The 27,344-nt window shown below is 51.5% G+C and overlaps 1 protein-coding gene across 20 annotated transcripts in view; it reads left to right on the top strand.

Annotated features, from left to right (window-relative positions):
• The window catches only part of EPB41L1 (erythrocyte membrane protein band 4.1 like 1), a 129,710-nt gene extending 103,673 nt beyond the window's left edge, over positions 1-26,037 (top strand). For 6 of the 20 annotated variants that reach the window (XM_027623618.2, XM_027623620.2, XM_027623622.2 and 3 more), the window contains 10 exons: positions 661-2,673; positions 3,187-3,294; positions 4,360-4,770; positions 6,557-6,661; positions 8,359-8,442; positions 13,912-13,998; positions 14,791-14,874; positions 16,895-16,975; positions 17,320-17,436; positions 22,651-26,037. In XM_027623618.2, the coding sequence (XP_027479419.2) occupies positions 661-2,673; positions 3,187-3,294; positions 4,360-4,770; positions 6,557-6,661; positions 8,359-8,442; positions 13,912-13,998; positions 14,791-14,874; positions 16,895-16,975; positions 17,320-17,436; positions 22,651-22,659 (3,099 nt within the window). In that variant the 3' untranslated portion in view covers positions 22,660-26,037. Of the gene's footprint in view, positions 1-660; positions 2,674-3,186; positions 3,295-4,359; positions 4,771-6,556; positions 6,662-8,358; positions 8,443-11,601; positions 12,239-13,911; positions 13,999-14,790; positions 14,875-16,894; positions 16,976-17,319; positions 17,437-22,650 lie in introns of those variants that run through there. The other 14 variants (XM_027623630.2, XM_027623631.2, XM_027623633.2 and 11 more) reach the window with 9 other exon arrangements.
• Positions 26,038-27,344: the final 1,307 nt, after the last annotated feature.

Below are 27,344 nucleotides of genomic sequence, written 5' to 3' on the forward strand. Positions count from 1 at the left end.
CAGAAACTCTTGAGGAGAAGTCAGATTTCAGGCTGTGGCTCTTGGAACTTAATTCAGTGCTTCCCCTCTTGACATTAGATTGCAGTTGGGATCCATAGTCTATAGGTTGTGAGGTAAGTCAGCAAGGATCTCAGGCACTCTTTTCCTGACTCTACCATGAACTAACTTGACCTTAGGGAAGTCACTGACCTTCTCCAAGTCTCAGTTTACCCATTTGCACAATGAGGAACTTGGACTAGAGGATGTCTTAGGAGTTCTTTATGCTCTAACATTCAGAGATTCCATGTGATGTAAGTTACTTTCCCCTCTGACAAGAGCAATTGTATTATTAAAAGAGAAAGAGGAAGAGTCCTGGCCCATCCGTGGATGTCCATTGTTCCATGATTCACATGGGGAGGGCGTGAGACCCCCATCCTATTTTACCAACTTGGGGTAGTGGTTGAGGGGAGTCGGTAAATAATTTGTTGGGTGCCTTGATGGGAAGGGGAGCCTTGATGAGGCTGACTGGCATTGTCATGCCTTCTCTCCCCCAGCCAGTTCTGGGGGACATGCTGACCTTTTGGTGGTAGATTGGTCCCTTCTTGCAGAGGAAAAAAAGTGACCCGTTCTTCAGGTGCCTGATATTTCATGTTAACTCTTCTTGCTCCAATTGAAACACAGGGTTCAGAGCATTGGGTATTTATAGAAAGAGAGTACACTAGGCCAGAAGAACTCAGCCTCCTAAAAGTGACCACCACTCAGCAGGAAGAAAGTAAGGCAGGCCTCGCAGATATCCTTGCTGATGGCAGACTCTCCAAGGTAGACGTCCTGGTGGACAAGTTCAAAGTCGAAGTGGCCACAGAAGAAATAGTGGGAGTTAGAAGAGCAAAGACCCAGCACCAAGGAAGAATGATTGCAAGCCCTGAAGACTTTGAGGCAATGTGGGAGGAGGGCCCCTGGGTCAGGAAAGGCCCAGAAGGGGCTTCTCTTGCTGCAGGCTGTGCACTGGCAGGAAACCTCCTTGAGGGCTCCCATTTGAGGGTGGGCACTGGGGAGGCCACCATCAAGAAGCGCTGGATCTCAGGTGGTCAGCTGGAGGGCCAGATGGAGCTGAGGAAGGAGCTGGAGGAGTTCCAGACTTGGGGAAGACCTGCTGCCTCGGGGACCAGGCTAGCAGAGGCCAATGTCCCTTCTCCAGCCTCCGACAAGGGAGGACTCCAGTCGTTTCTGCTGGACCCAGCCCAGTTGGAAGCCAGAGCTGACTCGAGTGATGAAACCGAACCTTCCTTTGTGGAGAGGAGCTTCTATTTGAACTATGGAGAGAAAGATTCTGAAGACCCACCTGTGGAGGAGAGGGAAGAGCACATGGATGCCCTTCCTGTTGACGAGACCAGGCTGGAGCGCTCAGAGAGGCTCCCGGAGAGCTCTGTGCTCACTTCCTCAGACCCACAGGGCCTTGCTGCAGCTTCCAGCAGGAGCAAGGACGAAGAGGGTGATGGCCATATGGCCTCCTTAGAGGAAGGGGCATGGTCCCCCAGGGACCACGGAAGACCAGATGGCCCAGAGGCCTTTGTTGAGCAGCTTGGTAAGGGACCTTCTCCAGGGCAGACATTTGCTGAGGACTGGGAAGAAGCTGGGCGGGGGGTGGAAGGAGAATTTAGCCACCCAGCATGCAACCTAAGCACAGAGGAAGAGGCCCCCAAGGGTGGAGATTTGATGGAAAAGGCTGAGAAAAGTTCCCCAGCAGGATGGCAGAACCACTCACCTCACAGAGAAGGGGGCATGCGCCCAGACCTCCCAGCCTGCGCCCTTCCGCGGACCACCCCTCCTAATGATGTCAGGAAGCCAACCAAGCCAGATAGAGCCAACTTCCTGCCCCAAGACAGGCGACTGGTGCACATCCCAACAGGAGAACCTGCGATGGAGGACAGAAAGGCCTCAGTGTTTCTTCAGATGGAAGTGATCGCCCCCCTCCCAGCTTCCCCTGATCCCTTTCAAGCTCAGGCAGCTCCGGAGGAAACTTCTCCAAGCCCAGCCCCTCGTGGGTCAGGGGAGCCTCCACAGCTTGGGGATCCTTTTGGAGAACAGTCCGCTGTGTTTCTCAAGCATGCCCATCCTTTTAAAGGGAGCCCAGAGCCCAAGGACCGAGTAGGACTGTCTGTGACCCCAGATGGAGGTGAGCGCCGGGCACCTCCCATTGCCAGCAGAAAGCCCAGACTTGTCTCTGAAGAAGCCAAGGGGGCTGTACCCCTGGGGTTGGTGTTCCCTTCAGGGAAGCAAAAGGGGATGACCTCTTTCCAGGCTGGGGGCCAAGAGGGCTCCCTGGAAGATATTAGCAAGACCTCAGTGGCCAACAAAATTCGGATCTTTGAGACCCATGGAGCTGAAGCTCGCCGAGCGAGTCAAGGTGAAACAAGGGCCCTCATGAGCGAGTTGTCTTCAGAGGCCTCCGTGGGTCAGGTAGAGCAACAGCGGAATAAGCTTCTGGACCTGGGCTTCGTCCAGCTCCAGTCCCCAGGGGACTTTGCTGGCCCCAAAGCCACCCATTCCTCAGTGACGTCGCTGGCTCCCAGACACTTCAGGGTGGGCATTGCTACCACATCCCCCCAGGAAGAATGCACGGACCTCGAGCTCATGTCCCCCGATTCGGGCTGTGAAACTGCGCTGGAGGAAACCACCGGGGGCACTGGCCACGTGAGCCCCCGCCCCCACCACTGCCCCTCCCCCGCTGGGGGAGCCGACCGCATGCTCCGTAGCTCTGTAGAAGCATGTTTCAGGGGCCCCTCGTCATCACTGCGATCAGAGGCTGCTTGTCCATTCCTATGAGTTCTCTTCCCTACACAGGCCCGAGGGTAGCCCGGGCGGAATGACGGGTTCATCTGCTTGGCCCCTGTTAGCTTAGCCACAGAGACCCTCGGCTTTTGGTGTGACCTGGCGCCCAGTGGGTCACACCGCCCCAGTGGAGAAGGTGGCATCAGCGCCAGCCGACTACATACTTGCTTTGCCTTGCTGCCCCCACCTGCTGGGCTCCTACCTGTTTTGCTTGGCTTGTCCAGTGATCTTCCTTCATCTTTTCCCTTCCCTGGTTCTCCTGCCTTGGGGAAGCTGACAGGCCAGAGGTTTCCATCCTTCGCTTCTGGTTCCCTCTTGGTCCCACTGCCAAGTTCCTTTCTGCCTCCTTAAGACTAACTATCTTCTCTAATCCAGAACAAATCCGGAGATGCGGTCAGGGAAGAGAAGCCCATCACCAGCTTAGCAGCAAACCCCCCTGGAAAAGGGGGGCGCCTGAGATTCGCCAGCCCCTCGGGCCCTCAGGTCTCTGCAGCCCCCCAGTGCCCTGATGCCCCGGTCATCTTTACCTGGCCAGGGTGCATCGCTGCCTTCGACTCCCACCTGTGCTGGCAGTGCCTCTGTGGCAGCTCAACTCTCGCTTGTCTGGAATGTGTCCTCACACCTCTCAACCTTCCAGAAACTGGCTAAAATGGAAGCTAAGTTTAGCAAGTGAATCTCTTAAGTGCACTGAATCTCTAGAACCTGAAGCCAACTACTTAAAAAAAAAAAAATATTTGGTGGGTGTTAGACTGGGCTTTAAAAAGACTGTCCTGGAACAGCCAAAAATGTGCATGTGGTGTTTAATCCCCGACAGGCCAGTTGAGAGGTATGTATGCGGGACAAGACTTGCTGGTTCCCCTCCAGCAGTTCCTTGGCCTGCCGTTGTCAATTACACTGATGGGACTAGAACCTCCACTCGGTGGCCTGCCCGCTCGCCCCTCCTGGAGCTCAGGGCTGAACTGATGTAGCCCCCAGCTCCCAGGAATTAACCCATATTGTTCCTCCCCCTAGACGATACTGCCCCCTCCCACAGAGACTCAGTGGAATTGACAAACCATGTTGGCTTCCTCTTTGTTTCTCAAAGCTCTTGGCTCTAGCCTCCCTGCCTTCCCATCCCGGGTTTCCCTAAATCCCTGGGTCTCCCCTCCTTGGTTTCTGTCTCTCGATGCCCACTTGCACGGATGGGCCTGGGTCCGGGCTCCCATCCCTGCCTTGCACACAATGCCGCTTCTGATAAGCTCCCAGTTCCAGACCTTGGATGGGGCTTCCTGTCCAGAACCAACTGGCGGGATGTTTGCTTTGTACTTGCTTTGGCCATCAGCGGGAGACCCTCGGAGAGGAGCGTTCCCCACTCTTGAGAACTCTGCGGGTTTTTCAAGCTTGTTGTCATGTCAAGGAACCTTTCCGGGAGTGTTTTTCGTTTCCTGACCTGCTCTTCTATTTGAGACACTGAAACGGCCCCAAGGTTTCTTCTGTCATTCACCATCTTGCTTTCTCTCTCTCTTCCCACCCCACACCCCCGTTCCTTTGATTTTTATCTGGCCATAGAGAGCAGGGCTAAGGGAGGGCTCAGAGGAGAAGGTCAAACCGCCTCGTCCCAGGGCCCCAGAGAGTGACACAGGAGACGAGGACCAGGACCAGGAGAGGGATGCGGTGTTCCTGAAGGACAACCACCTGGCCATTGAGCGCAAGTGCTCCAGCATCACGGTCAGCTCCACGTCCAGCCTGGAGGCTGAGGTTGACTTCACAGTCATTGGTGACTACCATGGCAGCGCCTTCGAAGACTTCTCCCGTAGCCTGCCTGAGCTCGACCGAGACAAAAGCGACTCAGAGACCGAGGGCCTGGTGTTCTCCCGGGATCTCAACAAGGGGGGCCTCAGCCAGGAAGACGAATCTGGGGGCATCGAGGATAGCCCGGATCGAGGGGCCTGCACCACCCCAGATATGCCCCAGTTTGAGGTATAGTGGAGCATCCTGGAGACCTGGGCCCGGCGGGCACTGCATGTTCAGAGGGCCCCGGGCCATCTGTGAGAAGACCAAGCCGCCAGCCTGCAGCCCAGAGCCCCTCAGCCTGAAGCTCTGTCTCGTGTTGCATGACTGTCCCTCGCAGAAAGCATGGTTCTGTGCTCGCATGTTTGCCATCTTGGTTCACCCCTAACATGCACTCCTTGGCGTTTTAACCCTGTGACCCCATCGCTTGCCCGAGGTCAAGTGATGCCAGGCGATCTGGTCTTACTCGCCTCCTCTCCCTGTCTGTGTTGCATGGCACCTGCAGAGAGCATGTGCTTGTGGACTCGCCTGCGGCCTGGCCTGAAAGTCGATGGTTCTTACTGATCCTGGCCCGGCTCCTCTCCCTGGGGCCTGGGCTTCCTGGCGGAAAGGGCAGCAGTCTGAACCCATCTGGCCCTGGGGTCTCGGGGCAGCAGCAGAAACTCCTAGAGAGGAGGAAACAGCATCACTGAGGGGGACACGGGGATTGACTGTGTCTGGGTCCCTCTGCTTTGTGTCCTTCCTTCAGAGGGTCTTTGTCCTGTGATTCCTTCGCCCTCTCAGCTCTTGCAGCCCCTGCCTGCCTCCCACCACACTCTCCTCTCTCCCATGTTCCGGGCTTTGAAATGTGAGCTCATCTACTCTGGGCATCCACTCCATGCTCTACCCTCTGGGTGGAAAGTTTTGCATCCCTTTCTCTGCCTTGCAAACTTGTCATGTTCCAGGACCAAGTCCAGATACCACTTTCCTAGCAAATAACTTTCCTGACCACCTTGCGCAGAAGTGTTGCTCCCTCCACAGCCCCCTTGCTCTGGAATGTTTCTGCTCCCCCGCATCGTCCTAGGTAGTCAGGTCAGTGGCTGCCAGGCCCACTGTCCCCCTGGGGGCAGCTCCTCTAAGCCTGCACATGCCAGGCATTAATAGATGATTAACTGGATGAATGGCTAGATCTCATGGTTACAGTAATCTATAAGAATCCCTCTCACTACCCTCCCAACCAGATGGCAAGCTATTTCATTCATTCATTCCGCTCACATATGCTAATAGCCACATGAACTGACATTGCTGGAGGAGTTTGAAGAAACTGATCATTTAACCGGAGACTAATAGACTAGAGGTTGAAAACCGGTGGCCCCAGGCCAGATCTGGCTAGCAGATGTGTTTTCTTTGACTTTGATTGAAAAATTGGGACATGGAATATAAAATCCGTAGGTGGTTTTTTTTTTTAATCATTAAAAAAAATCAGATGATCCAAGTCATTCAGAGGCCATGGCTGCCGTTGGCCAAACCTGAGTGGAACCCTTGTGTTCTCCTGTTCACCGCAGTCTCAATAAGCCCGCTGCACCCCTTTACATCTCCTGCCTGCCCCCACCCATTGGCCCCCAGGTGTGTGACTCCTCTTCTCAAGAACAGTTCAAATGAAGCAACTGGGAGGCGGCAGCATAATCACTGAATTCAGTGACAGGTATATAAGGACAGTACTTAGTGGGGGGCCCGGCACAAGCCCAAAACTAGCTTACAGCCACCGGGAGGTTATGTGGTGGCGGGGTCCTGAGCAGCCTTTCTGAGTGCTGTTGGTGGCTCTGGCTATCCCCTTAGGCTGTCTGGGACGGCTTGCTTGGCCTCTTTGCCCGGACCTGTGTGCCCTTCCAGAGACCCAGCCAGCTGCAGGGATGGAAGATACGCTACAGTGGCCTGTGAGTAGGAGTCATGCAGAGGCTTGGGTTATGGAATGTCCTCCCTCATCTCCCTACAGCCCGTGAAAACGGAAACCATGACGGTCAGCAGCCTGGCCATTAGAAAGAAGATTGAGCCTGAGGCTGTCCTGCAGACCAGAGTCAGCACTATGGACACCAGCCAGGTAACCTGGGCCTTCCATTGCACCCTGAGCATAGGTATTGGACATTTAAGGGTGGGGTCCCCACCAAGGCCAAGCCCCGTGGCCAACTCTTGCCACTCCGGCTTCCCCAGAGCCTCCATGTTAACCTGGATGCTCTTCTGAGCTTCATTGTCCTCCCTGAGCTCTGGGGGTGGGCGGTGGAATGAGTTCCTGTCCTGGGTAGACCACACCTCTTACAGCCTCGATTTCCCATCTCTGAAATGGGAACGATCATGTCTCCCTGTCCTTCTGGGAGTGCTGTAAGGACTAGTAGCGAGTGGACTAGACTGTGGCCTTCAGATTGCTTGAAGGAGTTGGAAAGGTTTCTTGAGGTATCCCAAGGGCTGCTTTGGGAGAGAGAGGGAGAGATCCCAATCCAGCTTTTGTCAGAACGACTCATACTGGATCATTTTTTTAACACATGGGGGTTCCATATCATTGGCAAAATGAACAAACTGAGAAAAAGATTTAAAAAAAAACATTTGTCTTAGCAAGATGAAACATACTTGGTACCCTGGACGGAGCAGTCCGAAAGACACACAGGTGCGCTATGGGCATACGGGTGCACAGAGCATTGCTGAGGTTCCTCTTGTGGTTTTTGGTTTTTAAACTTAGAACCTTGAGATTGTAGGTCTGATAGATGCCCTCTTGGTTCCTCCTGGCCAGAGGAGCTGCACTGCCGGGGGTGGAGACTAGTCTGCGTTTCAAGAACTAAAGTGAGGCGTAAACCAACACAGTGTGGACAACTGTGTCGTTTCCAGAATATTTTTCTTCCCCGATTGTAACATGCACAGTGGTCTCTGTGTCAGCTGGTGCAGCGGCCAAGACGCTCGAGTTGTAACGAGCCCTGTGATCTCAAGCCACACGCCTCCTCTGTGGCCTATTTTGTTTTAGTGGCCGGTGTTTTATTTTGTTTTCGTATGGAGAAATATAGAGAAAACTAAAAAAGGCCCCAAAGTCAACAGCCCAGTAATCCTTATTGACGACAAAACAAAACAGTGACAAAGTGTTCACAGTTACGAAATTCGAAGAAAACAGTTTGAAATGTTTCTTGTAATTCTTCCTAGGAAAAAAAAATCTATGCATATCTCATATATACACTTACATCTCAAGATGGCAGAATTTTACACGGAAGAGGTCCTCTTTTACACCTCACCCTTTTTTCTTAATGACTGTCTTGGAGATCATTCCTCGTTGCCATACGTGGGCCCACCTTACTCTTAGTCCCACTTAGGAGCGGGTCCTGACTTAACCTGCAGTCTCCCGTCAATGGACCTGTGGCTGTTTTTGTCTTTGGCAGTTAACGATGAATGCTTCCGTGGACTTCTTTGTTTGTACTTCTTGGCAAAGTTTTCAGAATTGATATCCAAAGGATGAACTCCCGGCCGTGGAATCACTAGGTTGAGGAATACATGCATTGAGATTTGCATAGGGTTTGCAAAATTATCTGGGATTTTTTTTTTTTTTTACTTTTTTCAAATAAGATGATTCAGACGAACTGGGGGACCTGTGAGGACCCCCTGTAACTCTGTGTGGATGAGCCCCCCCCCCCCCACCAGTGCATGTGTACTCACACAGCCCGTCCGTCTGTAACTGGGAATGCCACCTGCCCAGGAACGGATGCTGCAGGTACATGCGGTGTGCGCACTCTCTCTCTCTCTCATGACTTCTCTGGCCAGCAGGTTGATGGGACTGCCCCAGGGGGAAAGGAATCCATAACAACTGCTCCGTCCATCACCACGGAGACCATATCGACCACCATGGTAAGTAGGACCCAAGAGACTTCCCTGTCTGACTATCCCCCTTGCCCTCAAACAGCCAGATAACAGTGTCACATCACCGGCTGTCTGGAGCGGTCCTCCTCTGCCCTCCCTGCGTCAGGCACGGGACATAGAGTCGATCTCTTCTTGTCTGGCATCATCCAGTCAGACCTCAGTTTTCCAAATTGAATAATGTGGGTTGTGGAATCCCTGAGGCTCAGTTATCCGGACCATCTCAGCCACAGCAGGGGTAAGGGAAGGATGGTACCATTCGATTATTTGATTATTGGCAAGGTGTGAGGATTGAACTTGAAAGTCCCTGACAGACCCTGGCCACTGTGCGGTTTCTCATGTCTTGGGCCACTTCCTTCCTCGGTCAGTAGATGGCGTACAGTGAACCTAAATTGGAAGCTCAGGATTTTGGACCATCTCCTAAGACTCTGGTTCTGCTACCTAGGTGCTGTCTGACCTGTGAAGAAAGGTCCTTGGCCTCAGGTGTCTTCATCTGTAAAATGGGAATAATCCCCATTCTGCCTAGTTCATAGGTTTGTTTTTTTTTAAGATTTTATTTATTTATTTGAGAGAGAGCACAAGCACAAGCTGGGGGGGCGGGCAGAGGGAGAAGCGGACTCCCTGTTCAGCAGGGAGCCCAACCTGGGGCTCGATCTCAGGACCCTGAGATCGTGACCTGAGCCGGAGGCAGATGCTTAACTGACTGAGCCACCCAGGCGCCCCTGGTTCACAGGTTCTTAAGAGAGTCCAGTAACGTCAGATCCTTTAATGACACAGACCAGATAGCATTAGGCACCCAGGCTGTGTCATGATTCAGGGTGCCAAGAACCATGCATGGGTGATCTCACTGAGTCCTCAGAAAAACTGGAGGGGATTCTCTTTTTTTCTGCACCCTTTACAGATGAAGAATCTGAAGTGCAGAGAGGTAAGGTGACTTCATAAGGTCACACACCTAGTACGTGGTAGAGCCAGGTCAAACCCAGAAGCTTCACTATGCACCTGCACCCTAACCACTCTGCACCCTCATCCCGACCACTGTGAACACTGGCCACTGGGGGTGGGGCCGGGGCTGGGGCTGGATCTGTCTCAAGCTGGTGGAAAGTTGTTTTCAAATGCTTTCTCTTGCCAAACCCCTGATAGACACCTAGGAAGGGAATTGCGTTTTAGACTACCCAGCAGGTAGGTTTTGAGCAAACAAAGACAAATAACTCCAAACCGGTTACCAGCTTGCACCCTCTTTCCTGGTCACTCTGTCCGACCTCTCCCTCAGTCCTCCACGTGGCATCGGGACGCTTCTAGGGCTAAATTTAAGTTCATACTATGGTGAGTAGGCAGTTACATCATTCATTTACCCACCTACCCACCCACCCACCCATCCATCCATCCGTTCATTTCTTCCAAAAACATTTCTTAGTCTCTGTTGCCTGCCTGATTCGCGGAATACAGAGTTGAAGGAAATATACTGCCTGCAAGAAGTCATTTGTTCAAGTAATGATCACAGGCACGTGTCATTGTTTAGGTCCTGGGCACACAGTGGTGAACAAGGCCCAGCTCTCCCATGTCCTGGCAGGATGACCCCTGGGCAAGTTACCTGAACCTCTCCAAGCCTCAGTTTCCACTTCTGTAAAAGGGGGTGATGGGGAGCAATAATAGCACATCCCTCAAAGGGTTGACCCAAGGAGGGACCGAGGTAATCTGTGCAAAGGCATGCCTGGCACATAGTAAGGGGTCTGTAAATGTGAGCTGCTTTCTTTTCTCTGCCTTCATGAAAATGATAATGCTTTCCGAGGGGGTGCAGGGAGAGGTATGGGATGACACCCCTGCCAGGAGGGCTGAGTGGGCTTTACCTCGGCAGGGACATCGGAGCCATCCTTCAAGGATAAATGACGGTGTGGCCACAGCAGAAGGCGTTCTAGGCAGTGGGGACAGCAGGTGCAAAGGCAAAAGGTTGGGAAGGAGCAGAGCATTTGGGGAAAGGCAGGTGGTCAGTGAAGCAAGATGTCAGGTGTGTGGAAGAGGAGGGGGGGGGGGGAGGAGAAGAGGCTGGAAAGGTGGGCTGGGCCAGGGCGTGAAGGGCCTCACATGTCACGTAGGAAGTTCACACTTCATCCTGGACGCAGTGGGGCATCAACTTTTGATGCGGGGGTGTGATGTCATCAAACATGTGTTTCTGTGTTTTAGGAAGATTTACCGTGGCAACTCTATGGGTCGTCACTAGAGGAAAAAATTCCCTCCTGTCCTCCCTCCCTCCCTCCCTCCCTCCCTCCCTCCTTCCTTCCCTCGGCAAATATTTGTTGAACGTTGTGCCCGGTGCTGTGAGCCTGGTGCTGTGAGCCCGGCACTGAGGAAGGCAGACAGCACCCGAGCCCGCATGCCATTGGCAGAAACATAAAGAGAGGCAGGGAGCTGGTTTAGGGGCTGCAGCGGAGCCCGTGTGCAAGGAGGTGGATGCTGAGTAGGGGGCAGGGTTAAGGGATAACTGGAGGGAGGAAGGTGCAGGATTTGGTCAGTGACAGAATGTTTGGGTGACAGGACAAGATGGGCTGGTGACCTAGCCCTAACCTAGGCATTCTTGAAGCGCAGTCCTGGGAACCTTTAGAAAAGCAAATCTCTGCACCCCTCCCCCCAAACCTATCAAATCAGAAACTCTGGGACAGGGCCCAGCTGTCTGTGCCACCCCTCAAGTCTGAGTAGCTCCGAAGCAAACAGAGAGCCCTGGAGGGGACTGTTCTTTAGTGGCAGGTATGTGTCGGGTGGCGGCGGGGGGGCACTGAATTCCATGTTGGATCTGATGAGTCCAAGGTGCCTGTGGGGCGTTTCCAGGCGGAAATGTCGAGGGGACAATTGGTTTTAAAGGTCTCGGTTTCAAGAAAGATCTGGGCTGTCGTTGAAGAGATAGGGGACAGTGGCCGTGGGAGAAAGCCTTGAATGGCTGAGGTGGCCCCGGGAGAGGGTGGTGAAGAAGAGAGCCCTCAGCTGGAGGGAGGAAGGGTCCAGAGCCCAGATGGTGGCATTGCCCTGGCCAGGGAGAGAAGCCACACCTCCTGGAGGCAGGCAAGAGGACTGCCCGAAGATAAAGGGGAGGCAGGCAGAGCAGATGGTGCCTTATTTCGAACGAACTGTGACCCCATTAGTGGTCTCTCTTTTCAGTGTGAAGATGGAGGTGAAGCTTCGTCTGGGACAGAGGGAGCAGAGGGAGAAGAAGAGGCTTTGGGGGAGAATTGCCTGGAGTGACAGTAGGACTGTCCTAGGCTGGCAGGAAGGAAGCATGGAGCCCAGAAGGCTGCCCCCACCCTTTTTGGGGTTGAAGTGTAGTTGACATACAACGTGACAAGGGTTTCAGCTGTACAGCTCCGTACAGTATGCCGCCCTCACCCCGAGCGTAGCTGCCATCTGTCCTCAACGCAGCCTTAGTTCAGTGCCCCTGACTGTTCTCTGTTTCATGCCCGTGACCTGTTCATTCCAGAGCTGGAAGCCCGCACCTCACACTGCCCTTCACCCCCGGCTGCTCATCCCTCCACCCCGTCCCCTCCGGCAACTCCCAGTTCTCTGTATTTATGATCTGTTTGTGCTTTTTCCATTGGTTTGTTTGGTTTTTGAGGTTCCACATAGAAGTGAAATCGTATGGCATTTGTCTTTGTCTGACTTATTTCACTTAGCATCGTACCCTCTAGGTCCATCCATGCTGTTGCAAATTGTCAGATCTCATTCTTGTTTATGGCCGAGCGAGAACATTAGAGATCACATCTTCCTTATCCATTTATCTATTGGTGGACACTTGGGCTGTTCCCATATCTTGGCTATTATAAATAACGCTGCAATAAACATAGGGGTGCGTGTATCTTTTCAATTAATGTTTTTGTTTTCTGTGGGTAAATACCCAGTACTGGAGTTACTGGATCCTATGGTATTTCTATTTTTAATTTTTTTTCCGAGGAAGCTGCATACGGGATTTCCACAGTGGCTGCCATCCCACCAACAGTGCACGAGGGCTCACTTTTCTCCACATCTGCGCCAACACTTGTTGTTTTTTGTCTGTTTGAGACTAGCCTTTCTGACAGGTGTAAGGGGATATCTCGTTGTGGTTTTGATTTGCATTTCCCTGCTGATGGGTGATATTGAGCATCTTTTTGTGTCTGTGGGCAAAACTGCCCATTTTAAGGCCTGCTGCCGGGCCACATTCTGGGACTGCATCTGAGAAAGTTGCTTACTGTGGGAACGCCAGGTAACAGGTCACTGCCTCAGTTGGAGGCAGGCCCGGGGGGGTTAGGCAGGGCAAAGGCAGAGGGGCTTCCATCCTTAGCTGTCCCCTGACAGCCAGAGGTCCACATCTAGTACCGTGCACAGACCAGGACCGGCGTTCAGCTGCTGGGGGGCTGCAGAACAGACCCAGCTCTGGGCCCCTGGACAGACAAGGGTGAGCCCAAGATGGTGCGGTAAGCGGGAGGTAGAGGTGGGCGGCCAGGCCCCCCGCCAGACATGGGGCAGGAGTCTCTGGCAGTTAGAATCCACCATAGGACCAGGAGAGCTGCCCCAGTGTAAGAGTTCTGAGGGCAGAGTATTGTTGCACGTTGGGCTTGGAGTCTGACGAACATGGGTCTAAATCCGCGCTCTGTCACTCACTCGCTGGTGGACGTGAATAAGCCACTTGACATTCTCTGGCCTTCCAGTTTCTCAACTCTGAAACAGGAATATTAAAACAATTTCCTGTGGTTGTTCCAAGGATTAAATGAGATAGTGCATCCTTAGCATAATACTGAGCACATAGCAAGTACTCAGAAGTAGGTATTATTACGTTGTTAGTAGCCAGCCTATGTTCCTATGTTTATCCTAAGATTGACATTTGCAAAGCCCTTTCTCCTCTGCTAACCTCATAATGTTTCTGTGGGAGTTGGGCAGGGTGTCTTTTTATAATATTTTTAGAGCAGTTTATTTTTTTAGAGCAGTTTCACGGCAAAATTGAGAGGAAGGTACCCCATATGCTCCATATATGGGGATATATACAGAGAGATTTCCCATATGCTCCTCGGCCCTGCACACGCACAGCCTCCCCCATAATCAGCATCCCCTACCAGAGTGGGGCATTTGTTACCACTGACAGGCCGACATTGCAGGGGCCCATGGAGAGGAGGTGGCTGTGCCCCAGCTCACGTGGCTAGAACATGGCAGGGCCAGGACGAGAGCCTGAATGTCTCCCCTCCTTTGTTAGTGCTTCCTGAGAGCAAAACCGTGTCTTGTTCACCAATGTCCCTAACCCCAGGCACTCTCAATGTTGAACGGGTGAGTGGGTGAGCGAGTGGGAGAGTAAGTATGAGAGCAGGTGTGTGTGTGAGCATGTGAGCCCGTGACAGTGTCACTCCTCCGCCTCGTGGCCATGAGAGCTACACGGCTGTGGGCTCTGGCCATCCTGGGGGCCCACCCACGTGAGAGCTGGCCATCTGAGCACTATTGTTTCCCCAGGAGAACAGTCTCAAGTCCGGGAAGGGGGCAGCCGCCATGATCCCAGGCCCACAGACGGTGGCCACGGATATCCGTTCTCTTTCTCCGGTAAGTGGGTAGGGCCAGCTCAGGCTAGGGGACTCTGTGCTGAGAATGCGGTTCACAGGTGGCCCTCAGCAAGTGCAGCATAGAGCCCAGTGGGCTGCCCTTTGAAGCCCAGCGCCAGGAACCTGGATCGTTCTCAGATGCCCGCAGGGCTCCCTTGTGCCCACCAGAGTCTCATCCATCGCCTCCACCCCCCACATACACACACCAGAGGGCATCACAGTGTGAGGGTGAAGCAGTCCCCCTCCTTGGTGGTGCCTGTGATGGGACAGCTCGTTTGCATCTGCTCTCCTTACTGACCAGGAGGAAAAATGGACTAGGAGTCCAGAGGCTTGCACTCTGGATGTGGCTCTGTCCGTGGCTCCCCTGGGCCTGAGTCTGTCACTGTGAGGTCTCTTGCATCTCCTGCATTCTCCAAGTCTGTCCTAGCCCCGGAGCCCACATATTCCCGGCTGTGACGGGGTGGGGGCTTGGGAGGGCTCTGTTTCCACCCTGAATCCCCTATTCATTCTTCTAAGATGCCAGGATTCTTAAAATATGGGGTCTTGTTAGGATTCTGGGCCACGGGAACCTTGGGTTCTAGGAATCTGAGAGTCAACGGTTTGAGAATTTCATGGGTCTAGCCTTCTGAAGATTCCAGTATTCCTGAATTCTTAGAATCAGTGATTTGAAGCCTCTTCGCTTCCAAACTTCACCTTCGTGGGGCCTCCTTGGCTTACCCCCCCCCGACCCCCCCCCCTGCAGAGCCCAGTGTCCTTACCTGACCCCTGGGTGGGGGGTGGTTATATTCTGCAGATCATCGGGAAAGATGTCCTCACCAGCACGTACGGCGCCACCGCGGAAACCCTCTCCACCTCCACCACCACCCATGTTACCAAAGTGAGTAGCAGCAGGGCGCCGTCTGCCCCCAGCCTGGCTGTGGGGCTGGGGAAGGTTATGACTATTGCTGTGCCTTTTATCGTGGACAGAGAAGACCTGTGGTGGTCTAGTTTCTGGAGTGCTGTGCGCTTTGTTCTGTACTACGGGTTGTCCTAGGCACAGACCCTGCCCTTCAACGTCGACAGCCAGGCTGGCGGGGGGCAAGACCACGTCACCTGAAGTAATTCTGAGCCATGGCATTTGCGCCTTATGGACCTTAAGTGCTGGCAGAATTTAGAAGGGGTGATGTAAGGGAGCCTCAAAGAGTGAGGAGGGGTTGTCTGGGAAAAGTGGAATTTGTGCAGGGTCTTAGGAAGCCAGGTAGTACTCGTGAGGGAGGAGAAGACAGATGCAGATGTTCTAAGCGATGCAGAAGACGGGAGCAGAGACTGTGTATGTGTTTATTTGTTCACTGAGCGGATGTTAGTGGGCGTCAACCTTACGCCCGCCTCTGTGCAAGGGGTGCTGGTGGCAGCTGCCGGTGATCCATGTTTGTGGGAACAGAGACAGTGGTCTCCATCAGGGAGGAAGAGCATGCAGGGGGCGTAGCTGTGGGGAATTGGGGTGGACTGGAGGCAGGGGAAGACAAGGAGAGACAAATGAGACAAATCCCAGGACAGATGTGACTATGAAGGGTCTAAGAGCCTTTTTTAACTGGGGAGTGACCCAGTGCAAAGAGGTTTAAGGAGAAGAGATTAGGTCCACAAGGATGCGCAGGTAGATGGGAGAAAGAAGAGAGAGAGAGAGAGTCACGGAATGACTAGGTTTGGGGGGCCTGGACCAGGCTCTGAACCACAGTGTGGGGGAAGGAAGAGGCAGGGCCACGGGAAGGGGTCACTCCCTAGGCGTCAGCTGTGACTCAGCCAATGAGCACAGAGGGCTGGGGGCAGGCTGGCCAAGCATCTCCATGCCTGAGTGGCCAGGAGGGAGGCAGGAGGGGGCCCAGGCCAGAAAGGGAGGCCTGGAGGAGAGGGGCTGGGGAGGCAGGTTGAGGTTGAGGTTCTGCTGAGTCATCCGAGGGAGAAGCCTGCTGGCCCTCCCGTGCACACACCGACCCAGCCCTGCTCCCTCCTGTGGGTGCAGGACTCCTGCTGGACTCAAAACCTTTGCACGTTCCCCAGAAAGCGCCCCCCCCCCCCGCCACTCTCACCAAAAGCATTTGTGAGCAATGTTGACTTCACTGAAAGTTTTATGGGAAGGTTTTCCATCACACACGCCACTGCATACAGCTCAGAAAACTCTTCTTCCCAAAGTTTCTCCCCTCCCTGACAACCAGGAGCCCCCTTCTGTCTGTCTGCTCCTGCTGGGATTTCCCTCAGCTACCACTCTCCTTGATATGCCAAGCAATTAGGTCCTTCCCCATCTTCTACTTCTAAACTTGCGCCCAAACCCTGCCCTTTCAGAAAACAGTGGAGGTTCTAAGTATTACCAATGCAGTTTTCTCTTGTAGTATTGTTTGAAGTCATTTAAGATAGAAGATTGTCACCATTCACATTTCATTCATGTGTTCATTCAACAAATCTGCATTTAGCACCTGCCCTGGTCAGGTTGGACGGTGGGGAGAGGTGGAGGGGATACAGAAATGAACAAAATGCAGCCCCTGCCCTTGAGCTCCAGCCTAGTGAGCCAGACCCGGTCACACACACAAGGTCAACGTGAGGCAGAGAGCCCTGGAAACCGCGCAACAGAGACAGACTTGGTGCTCGGGGAGTACCAAGGCAGGAGGGGGGCAGGGTCACCAACCGGGATCAGGGAGACATGACTGGAGCTGGGCTTGGAAGACCTAGAGGGGGCAGTTGGTAGTTGGGGGAGTGGTGGCCACAGGCAAGACGTGCCGTCTAAAGTCCCAAAACCAGAAGAGGGAGCCAGGAGAGAAGGTGACTGCTGGTTCCAGCCTCGCCCTTGAGGGGTGCTTTGGATGGGTGCCCTGTCACAACCCCGCGGGACCCAGGGCTGACCTTACCGCCCTCTCACTCTACAGACTGTGAAAGGGGGGTTTTCTGAGACGAGGATCGAGAAGCGGATCATCATCACTGGGGATGAAGATGTTGATCAAGACCAGGTATGGGGGTAGGGAACACTGTTCCCAGGGGCCCTGCCCAGTCCCCAGTCCCTCCCATATTGGGTCACCCATGGACAGCTGCCCTTGTGGGCAGAGATGAAGTCCACCTCATGCTGATCCTTGTTCAGACAAGGAGACCCAAATGAACCCCAAAGGAAGAGACATAGAATGGGAGCCTGAAGGAGCCAGAGGCCCTGAGCTCTGGGCTCTCCCTTTAACTCTTTGACCACTGCCCCTCCCTGGGCCCATTTCCACAGCTGTACACGAAGGGGCTTGTCGGTCTCCATGGCCTCTCCTGTATTTGATATCCTGTGGTTCCTCACTTTGTTGCTCTTTTCTACCAGGCCCTGGCTTTGGCCATCAAGGAGGCCAAACTGCAGCATCCTGACATGCTGGTAACCAAAGCTGTCGTATACAGAGAAACAGACCCGTCCCCAGAGGAGAGGGACAGGAAGCCACAGGTAAGCCCTCTGAGTCTCAGCAGCCGGGAGAGGGAGGAGGGAACCGTGGTAAGATCTTTTCAGGGTCGTTTCCATCTGAGAGTCTGTCAGGTGGCTTGGTCCCTAGCACAGTTTTAAGTGCCCACATTCCTGGTCTGTGGCTCAAAGGAGAGAAGTAGCTCCCCCAGATACAAATCAGAGTGGGGGATGGCGGGGGAAGACTGGTTCCTTGGCTTCTTGGGGGTTTCAGGCCCCAGACCCAGAAAAGTATATCTGGAAGTGATAAGGACAGGGAGAGAGGGTTGATAGCAGGTCCTGAGGTGGGACAGCTGGAGACAAGCATAGCCTCACTCGCCATTACCTAGAAATTTGGAGCTAGAAAAAGGCCCCTCAGGCCCAGGGCCACCTTCCTGTCCCTGAGTCTCTGCCTCCATCACAGGTCACTGGATATTGCTAAAGAGGAATATGATGCCCAGAGTTCTCAATCCCATCTGTGTTGCTAGATTGCAAACCCTTGACTTCTCAGGCTACCCTGGGCCAGAAATTTACTTTTCTGTTTCCTTATGGACAGACCATCCATGCCTTGCTGAACAAGAAGAAGGAGATGGTGCTATAGCGGATAGGGGCTTTTATTAGCCTAAATTGGGGGAGGGGTTCTTCTGGTCCCTCTGGAAATTGACTAAATTTTATCAGGCCTATAAAACAAAATCTCACAGACATTGAGTTGAGTGGGAGAATTCTATACAAGTTCAAAAGTAGGCCAGCTAATCAATGATGGCAAAAGTCAGAATAGTGCTTAGTTCCAGGATGTGATATTGACAGGGAGGCGTCACAAGGGAACCTTTGAGGGTGCTGGAAATGTCAGCATCTTGAACGGGGTAGGTCACATGAGTGTATACATACATAAAAATGTGTCGAGCTGTATGCTTGGATTTGTGCTCTTTACACGTCTCATACGTTGTACCACAATGAAAAAAAGAACTCATCTCAAAGACCTACACGGAGTAGATCTCCTTTTTGCCCTCTTCCCTGATGAATGAGACCGTGTTTTCTAGAGATACAAGAATGTGGATCACCACCCCTTTCCTGTCAGAAGAAAAAGCACTAAAACATTTCCTGCCACTTTGAAAGGCTGCCAAACCCTGGTCTAGACTGTGCCGTCCAACAGAACTCTCTGCAGCGATGGACATGTTTCCTTTGTATCATGCAACACACATGGCTATTGGGCACTTGAAATTGGCTAATCTGAAATCAGATTGCTTTAAGGGTAAAATGCATGCAGGATTTTGAAGACTTAAGATGAAAAAAGGCACGCACATGTCTCAATAGTGTTTCTATTGATTACATGTTCAAATGATCATGTTTAGATGTATTGGGTTAAGTAAAATATATTATTAAAGTTCATGTCCCCTGTTTCTGTTAACTTGTTCAAAGGTAATTTTAAATTTAGAATTTTTATTTAGAAATGAAAAGTTTCTATCTAGAAGATTTAAGTAAATTAGAAATATCTAGAAAATTTAGCAAATACTGTCTAGAGAAATTTAAATGCCATACATGGCTCTCGTTTCTATTTCTGTTAGACAGCACTGCTCTAGAAATATAAGCTGGTCATGGGCAGAGCCTACCTCCCAGCCTTCCTCAGGCTTCCGTGCAAATTGTGCCTCCTGTCCACTCCATTGTCCAGTTACTCTTGCCTTTCCTCCCCCAGACCTCTGAGTGGTAGTGCACTGGCAGCATCACCTGGGGGAACTGTGGCCATAAAGTCTGATTTAGAAGGACTGGACTGGGCCTGGGCATCTGTATTTATATGTTGGTCCTTAGGAAGTCCATGTGCAGCCACTGGTGCAAAGAATTCTGTGCTGGCTCCAATCCCAGCCATTCCCCCGTGGGCACGCAGTTTCCTCACTTGCAAAATGAAGAGATGGGGCAAGCGCCTTCCAGGCATGGACTTCTGGCTGTTTATTTGCTTTCCTCGAGTACCTGTAACGTGTTTCTCCTGTTTTTTTCCTTTTCCTATCTTGTTCCTCCCCATCTTCCCCGGAGCATTTCCAGCCAGTCCTCCAGGCTCCTGCCTTCCCATTTTCCCTGGCCGCTCAGAGCTCTAGTCCTTGCCGCCACATCCTGCCCCCCCCCCAGCTCTCCCCCCGCACCCCTGCCACTGTGCAGCCTTTCACATCTGCCCACTTAGCGGGTCTCATGCGTCCTCCTCGCCCCTCTGTTAGTTCTTCCTTTGATGCCATTGTCCCACACAACACCATTCTCTCTGTCTCTCCTCTCTCTCACTCCAACCCCCTCCTTCTTGCTCTCCTTCTTTCCCTCTCTCCCTCTCTCTCCTCGCTCTCCCTTCCTCTATCTCTCTCTCTCTCCTTCCCTCTCTTCCTGTCTCTCCTCTCCCTCTCCCTGTCAGATTCTTCTGTAAAGGTCACCTTTTCACGTCACCCTGGAAAGACAGAAGTTTCTCCCTTGCCTTTTCTCTCCACATGCTTTGCCACTACTTGGGAACCACCTTTGACCCCCTAATCTTGTCAGACTCACTCATTCTGGGGGAGAGGTCTTCTCTGAATTTGAAAACTCTTTTTTAAAGTGCTTGAAACATGTCAGACTGATGGATGGATGTATCTTGGTAGCCCAAGGAAAGATCTGGAATCCTACAAACCTGGATTCAGTCTCAGCCCTGCCTGTTATTAGCAATGTGACTTCCAGCAGATTATTTATCTCTGCACTTTGCTCATCAGCTAGTGGTCAGCAACCATAATCACAGTGATAATAATTGCTGAAATGTATGGTGTGTTTCCACTATTCCAGGCACCAGGCCATGCACTTGACCTAAGTATTGTCATCTGCTCATTCTCACAAATGAGGAAACTAAGCCCCTGAGAGGTTAGGTGACTTGCTCAGAGCCATAGGGCTGGATGCGGAAGTCAAAGCTCATCTATGAGACTCCAGAGCCACCCTGTGGTCCTAACTTCCTTATCCTGTAGGGTTGGTGAGGTCATATATATATAACAGTACTCAGCACAGTGCCTGGCACATAGTACGTGCTCAGTAAAAGCGAAGGTTGATTCTGATTACTATCAACACAAAGTAAGCTAACAAAACACTGCACATTCGGAATCTGATGTAATAAACTGAGAAAAATAAATTATAATATGGCATTGTTTAGATGTCCCTGGCACTTCTGAAGTGTGTAAAGGCTTCTGAAGACATCCCACATTGTGTGTACACTGAGCTATAGGACTTAAAGTGCAGCCTGCCACTGTTAAAAAAAAAAACAAAAAACAAAAAACACCTCAGGTAGTTAGCAGAATTAAGTAGAAAGAACACACCCAGGCTTTGGGGCCAGAAACTCCTTGCTAGCAGTTTGCCCAGAGGAACCTCCCTGGGCCTCAGTTTCCTCATCTACAGTTAACCTAGAAATTGGAGCTGCTATAAGAATTAAACATCTGTGAGTGTCTTACTTTGGGCTGCTATGACAGTACACCATAGACTGGGTGGCTTAAACAATGCACGTTTATTTCTCCCAATTATGGGGGCTGGAAAGTCCAAGATCAAGGTGCAAGTGGCTGTCTTCTCTGTCGGTCCTTACATGGAAGGGAGCACAAAAAGGAGAGAGAGAGAGAGAGAGAATCTCTCTTGTGTATCTTTTTATAAGGGCATTAATCCTATATATGAGGGCTCCACCCTTATAACCTAAGTACCTCCCGAAGACCCCCAACCCCTCACATTGAGAATTAAGGCTTCAACATATGCGTTTTGGTAGGGGGGGCACAAATACTCAATCCACAGCAGTGACACACAAGGACGGGGCCTCACATACAGAAAGTGCTTAGCACTTTGAACCCGCATCCTTATCCCCTGAGGTTTCGCCGTGTTCAGGGACGGATGAGAGCCCTGAGTAAGTCAGACCGTAAGCTTCTGCCACCAGCCTGGTGCACAAGCCCTGTCTCCTTGTAGGTGTCCATCTTGCTGGCCTTTAGCTTCTCTCCCGTCCCTGAAGCCTCCAGAAACATCTGCTCAGACTCCACTTGACTCTTTGCCTTCCTTCCAGAAGTTCGTCCTCTTTGAAGCTCTTGCTGTGAGTGTGGAAAGCACACCCACCCATCTGACACAGGGTCTTTTTTTTCCCTGGCAACTCACGGCCAGATGTGTGGTTTCTGCTCCATCTTCTCCCACTGGCCCACCTCCTTCAGACAGGACTTGTCTCCCAAACACTGCCAGCAACACCCAGCTTCCTTACCTTCAAGATTTGGATGAAGTGGGAAGAAAAAAAATGACCTGATTCAGAGCAGGAACCTTGGGTTCTAGTCTCATTTCTGTCACCAACTCACTATGACATTGAACCCTCTGGGTCTCAATTTTCCCATCTGTCAACTAAACTGAGAAAGGATTTCGTGTCTATGAGTCCATTTGTACTTGACCTCATGTGAGTGGGAAAGGGCAGGAAGGATACCCCACCTGTTAAGTGGTTTTGGGTAGCTGCTCTGCACCATGCACAGTGACGAGCACCGGAGGCCTAAAGAAGCTAAGAAACTCACCCAACATGGCAGCGCTTGTAGGCCATGGAATGGGATTTGAACTCAGGAGGTCTGATTGCAGAGCTCATGCCCTTGACCACAAAATTTTGGAGTCAAACTTGAGTTGGAATCCAGGCTCCAGTTTCTTTATGGAAATGCTGCTCCCTGGGGTTTAATCCCCAGGACACACAGGCCCACAGAGATCAGAGAGGAAAAACAAAGAGCTTCTGCCATCACAACTAAACAGTTCTTAGGCTGAGAGAAGGTGGGAGGAAAAGGTGAACCGCATGTATGTGATCTGAGCTTCTTAGTGTTAAAGGAAACCTGGACAGATTTCCAGACAGATGTGGGTTCAGGTCTCAGCTGTGTGGCCTTGGACAAGTCACTCTATCTTCCTGAGCCACAGGAAAGGTAGCTAAAACAACCCCTTGCCACGTATTTAAAGATGAATGAGCAAACGTTATTTTTTTTTAAGATTTTATTTATTTGAGAGGGAGAGAATGAGAGACAGAGAGCATGAGAGGGAGGAGGGTCAGAGGGAGAAGCAGACTCCCTGCCGAGCAGGGAGCCCGATGTGGGACTCGATGCCGGGACTCCAGGATCATGACCTGAGCCGAAGGCAGTCGCTTAACCAGCTGAGCCACACAGGCGCCCATGAGCAAACATTATTAATTCTTCTTGTCCTCTTTGTGTCCCCTCCCATCCACGCCTCTGGCCCTAGGAATCCTGACCTCTGTGAAGAGATGCTGGCGTTTCTGGTCCAACCCAAGCCAGAGAACCGTTAAGAAGGGGCCTTCATTCTGGATTCTCCGACTCAACACCGAAGTCCCAGCTGTGACGTACTGTCACCGAAAAGGAACTGGGAAAGGAAAAGCATATATATAGAGATATATATAGATAAAGATATATATACGGGAAACGCCGCGTCCTTGCCCCGCTGCTGGGGCTGGTCACGCAGTCGGCCGGCAGCAACAACCATCTGGACACCTACATTTTCTTTGCAGACAAATTGATGAACTGGTGGGATTTTTCAGGAAAAAAAAGAAAATATATATATATGTAATGACAATAATCTCTCGCTCCCCCTTTCGAAGCCCTGTGGAACGACAAAAGCAAGCCAGACCACAGTGACCGTAGGAGTACAAAACCATCCTGGTTCTGCACGTGACCTTGCGTGGACGAGCATCCCATTTGTCCTAAAGTGTGTGCTGTCCACTCCAGTGCAAAGGAAGCACTTTTGCGGCCAAGCAAGAGAAGTCGCGGCAGCAAGACATGCACCGTCAACCGTTTGCCGAGAAAGAAAGAAAATCCCCCACTCAGAAAGGAGGAGGAACACTGGATTATTATTTTTTGGGTCTTGACACTGGGCTGCAAAATCCACCTTCCTTTCTTCCGCCTCCCCTCCCCCTCGACTCCCGCGTCTTGTTGTCATTTCTGTCTCGGCTCCCCCTCCCCCTCCCCCACCCTCTGTATCCTGGTCCTGCCAAGGGCCGCTGCAGATGACTCTGGTTTGGAACAAGAAAAAGAAAAGAAGGCAAGAGCAGAAAACCCAGCCACAGGAAGGAAAGTAGACAGTGTATGTTCATGGGTTCTCATTATGAGGGTGCGGCTTGTAGATGTGTATGGATGTGCTTTTAAGTTATGTATATGACATATAACAGGAAACAAATATTAAAATAAACAGTGCTGGTAAGTATGAAGCTGACATTTTAAAAATTATAATTATCCGACTGTGATTGATGTATCCCAAGGTTCTTAGATCTCACTGAACCAGCCCAGCCGAGGAGACCTGGACTCTGGCCATGGGTTGCTCGCAGTAGGAGCTGATGGTTCAGCGTAGTAATACAGTGTGTGGTATTTGTAACTGGTTGATTGGTGGGGTGGGGTGGGGTCCCCAGATGGAGGGGCAGGGGTTTGGCAAGAAGGAAGAAACACAGATGTAGTCCAAGATGCCTTCCCCCCATCCCCCTCCGGGAGTAGCCACCAGGGCCTGGTCTGTGCTCAGGTGTGGGGTCCAGAGTCAGGATTCCGCTACAGGGGTCCCCTGGCTCAGCCCCCGTACCTCCCTAGGGGTTTGCTTCGGTTTTCAGTCTTCTCTTTTTTCGGCCACATATCTTTTCCCTGACCACATTGTGACAGCTGACTCCCCATCCAAAGTGATGTGACACCCACCAGCCACTGCAGAGGATGGTGGCTTTAACCTGGCTGTCTGGAGAGCCTGGCTCGCTCTCATCCTCTATGCCTCCCACATTCGTTTTCTTCCTCCTGGGCCAGAGCAGCCATGGTAGAGACCATGAACACAGGGCAGGCCCCATAGGGTAGAACTTCATTTCCAAAGGCTTTGCCTGCCCCCCGACAAGCCGCGGATGAAAGGTGGTATTGCTCAGAGGCTCCTTCTATGTATGAGACTCTGGCTTTGGAAACCTCCCCTTTAGCCAGCGTCTGAGCTCTGAGCCTGTACCGTCAGAGTCCCCAGAATTGCCTTCAGACCACAGAAGCCCTTGGAGAATACCCCTTCCAAAGCTTGGGATTTCCCAGTCTTGCCTGCCAGGAGCTGCTTCCCTGAGCTCAATGAGTCCCCTTTGGAGGGAATATGTCCCCACCGCACTTTTAATTTCTCAGTCCCCCCTCCTACCTCTACAGCGGTCATTAAATTCATTCAACAAATATTTATTGAGTACCTACTTGTGCCAGGCACTATGCTTGGACTGCAGGAGAGAATGTGGGGGAGGGGAGGGACCTGGAAGTCCTCTCAGCCAGCCTTACATCTTCAATCATGGCTTGCCCCTCTGAGAGCATTTCCACATTCTCTCCAATTATTGGCCATTGCCCAGGGATACCCCCCCCCACAGGGCCCCGGCTTACTTCTCAGTTACCCCAATGACATATATGCTTAGTTTGCTAAGCTGGTGCTGACCTGAAGACGAGAAACCAGAACAGTGTTTGCCTCTGTGGGCAAAAATGGGACAGAGAGCAGGTAGAGAGAGCCCTGCCCCTGGGGCTCAGATGGGAGATTCAGCCCGCCCCCCAGTAAGAGCAGTGGCCCCCACTCCAACCCCCCCTGAGTGCGACAGCTCACTTCCATGCACCAGGTTCTTTTTACTATCTTGGTGGAGAAGCCACAGAACCTCCTTCCCACCCCTTTCAACCGGAGAGCTCCTGTTCTTTCTGGGCCAAGAACTGGAATGGCTCCACCCTCCCTGGGCTACCCGGAATTTGGCTCAGGCCCCCCTGTCTTTGCAGGAACCAGGCATCCTGAGCACACTGGTCACACCTCAGAGGGAGAGTATTTGTTCTGGATTCTATACCTGTCTACAGCCCCTGAATGTGTGGCTTCAGAGCAGGGATGAAGTGACCAGGCTTAGCCTGTGGGCCGGCCAGGGTTTGTTTGTCTCTGTCCCACGGATGCTGTGACCTTCCTTCCATGGAGAGACAGGGAGAGCCACAAGGGAGGAGGGGAGCTGCAAAGCTGAAATCTAGGGCACTGTTTCCTCCCATCCTCCTCTTCCTAGACAATATAGATGTTTGTCTTGTCTGTCTTCAACCTACTTTTCTTTTTTTCCTTTTTACATTTCTCATCCTTTCTGTGCTGCCTCTCCACCCAGGAGACCATGTAGCATAGTGGAAAATGTCCTGGAGGGTATCCTGGCTCAGCCCCTAACTCACCATGTGACATTGGACTAGTCCCACCCCCCCCTTTGGGGCCTCAGTTTCCCCATTTGCAAAATGAGCAGGATACACCAGATGCTCTCCAGGGTCTTTTCCGGGTCTGCTGTCCCACAGATCTTCATTTTCTCTTGTTTTGCTTTCTTGGGATCTTTTCCGTCTGAGGGGACAGGAAGTGCCAGGACCTGTTTCAGTGTGTGAATCCTGCAAGCACATTCCAAGACTGGCCTGCAATTGCATGAGCAACATCACTCTAAAGGATTTTTTTTTTTCTCAAAAGCACTTGCCAACCGACTGCGATGCTGTCCTGTTCCTTTTTACTCACACCCCTCCCCCCCGTCCCCTGCTCCCCCACCTCAGTGCTCTGTGCTGTATGCGTGTGCTCTCTGTTCTTGTATACTCAATAAAAGTGAAATAAATGTGTTTGATGCTGAACCACAAACTGCCTTGGCATCTCTGCTCTCTCTCTCTCTGACCTTAGCTACCAGTACAAGTTGGCATTGTGGGAAGGGCTAAAACTGGGGTAGAAGAAATCCCACCCTTGGACACTTTCATTCAACACATATTTGTGGCTTCCAGTGTGGTCCATGACTTGGGTTAGGCTCTGCAGGCGCAGCAGCAAATAAGACAAAGTTCCTGCCCTCCAGGACCTCTCAGGCTGGTAGAGCACAGGAAACAGTACAACAGGCAAGCAGCCAGAGACAATTCCAGAGTGATCAGCACCAGGAAGGAAATGCACAGAGGCAGGTAGTGGCTGCTGAAGGAGACCACTTCAATAAGGTGGCCAGTTATGACCTCCCTGAGGAGGAGCTGACTGAATGAAGAGAAAGAGCCAGTAAGGTGAGGGACCTGGGCAAGAATATTCTAGGCAGAAGGAACAGTAAGATGTGGGCCCCAGGATACAGAGGGGCTTGCTGTATGGAGGAACAGCATGATCCCTCCTCTTTCTGAAAGAAGAACACTTACATTGGGGTCTCTTCCTATAACCCTCTCTATGGGAGCCTAGTGGATAATGTATAGAGCAACCCCCAGCTTCAACTTTTGTCCACCACCAGATACATTCCCATATCCCTGTATGTGCCACCTGTCCCATTAGTGACTTAGTTATTCAAACGAACTCTGTAAATTATATATATATGTATATATGTATATACATATATATACATGAAACGATACTACTTCCATAAATCAAAACTAGTGTCACTTGCCAAGGAAAGGAGGTCTTCATAAAAATAAGTGCAAAGATATAAAATTAAAAACCCATAATCCATGTAAAACTTACTCCTTGGGCTCCCTGAGTTGCATGTACCACACTTTCCTTGCTATTCTACTAAGTGACTCACCTTTCTATATTGCCCCAAATCTCACAAGTGAGAACCACTGCAAATAATTGGGTACATTTTCTTCCACTCTTTGCCCAGATACGTATATCTCTTCAGAGCTTAAGTTATCCGGTACATACCATTCTAAATACTATTTTAAACTTAAATTCTGAGCATTTCCTGGTAATTTTGAATACCAAATACTATTTTTTTCTTTCTAAGGGTAATTCACTAAATGACACAAAATGCTGTGCAGTGAAGGCAATTCTTCAACCCTCTCCAGACTCCTGTCCATTGTCAGAGGCAGTTGCTTTCAGGAGCTTTGTGAATCCTTCCCTGAATTTTTTCCTGTATGTTTCTTTTAGTTATCTGTCACCCATGGAGTTCTGGAATAGGACACGGTTTGCAAATATTGGGTCCCCACACA

Source organism: Zalophus californianus, chromosome 8 (genome assembly GCF_009762305.2).
Source record: "Zalophus californianus isolate mZalCal1 chromosome 8, mZalCal1.pri.v2, whole genome shotgun sequence".
Lineage (NCBI taxonomy): Eukaryota > Metazoa > Chordata > Mammalia > Carnivora > Otariidae > Zalophus > Zalophus californianus.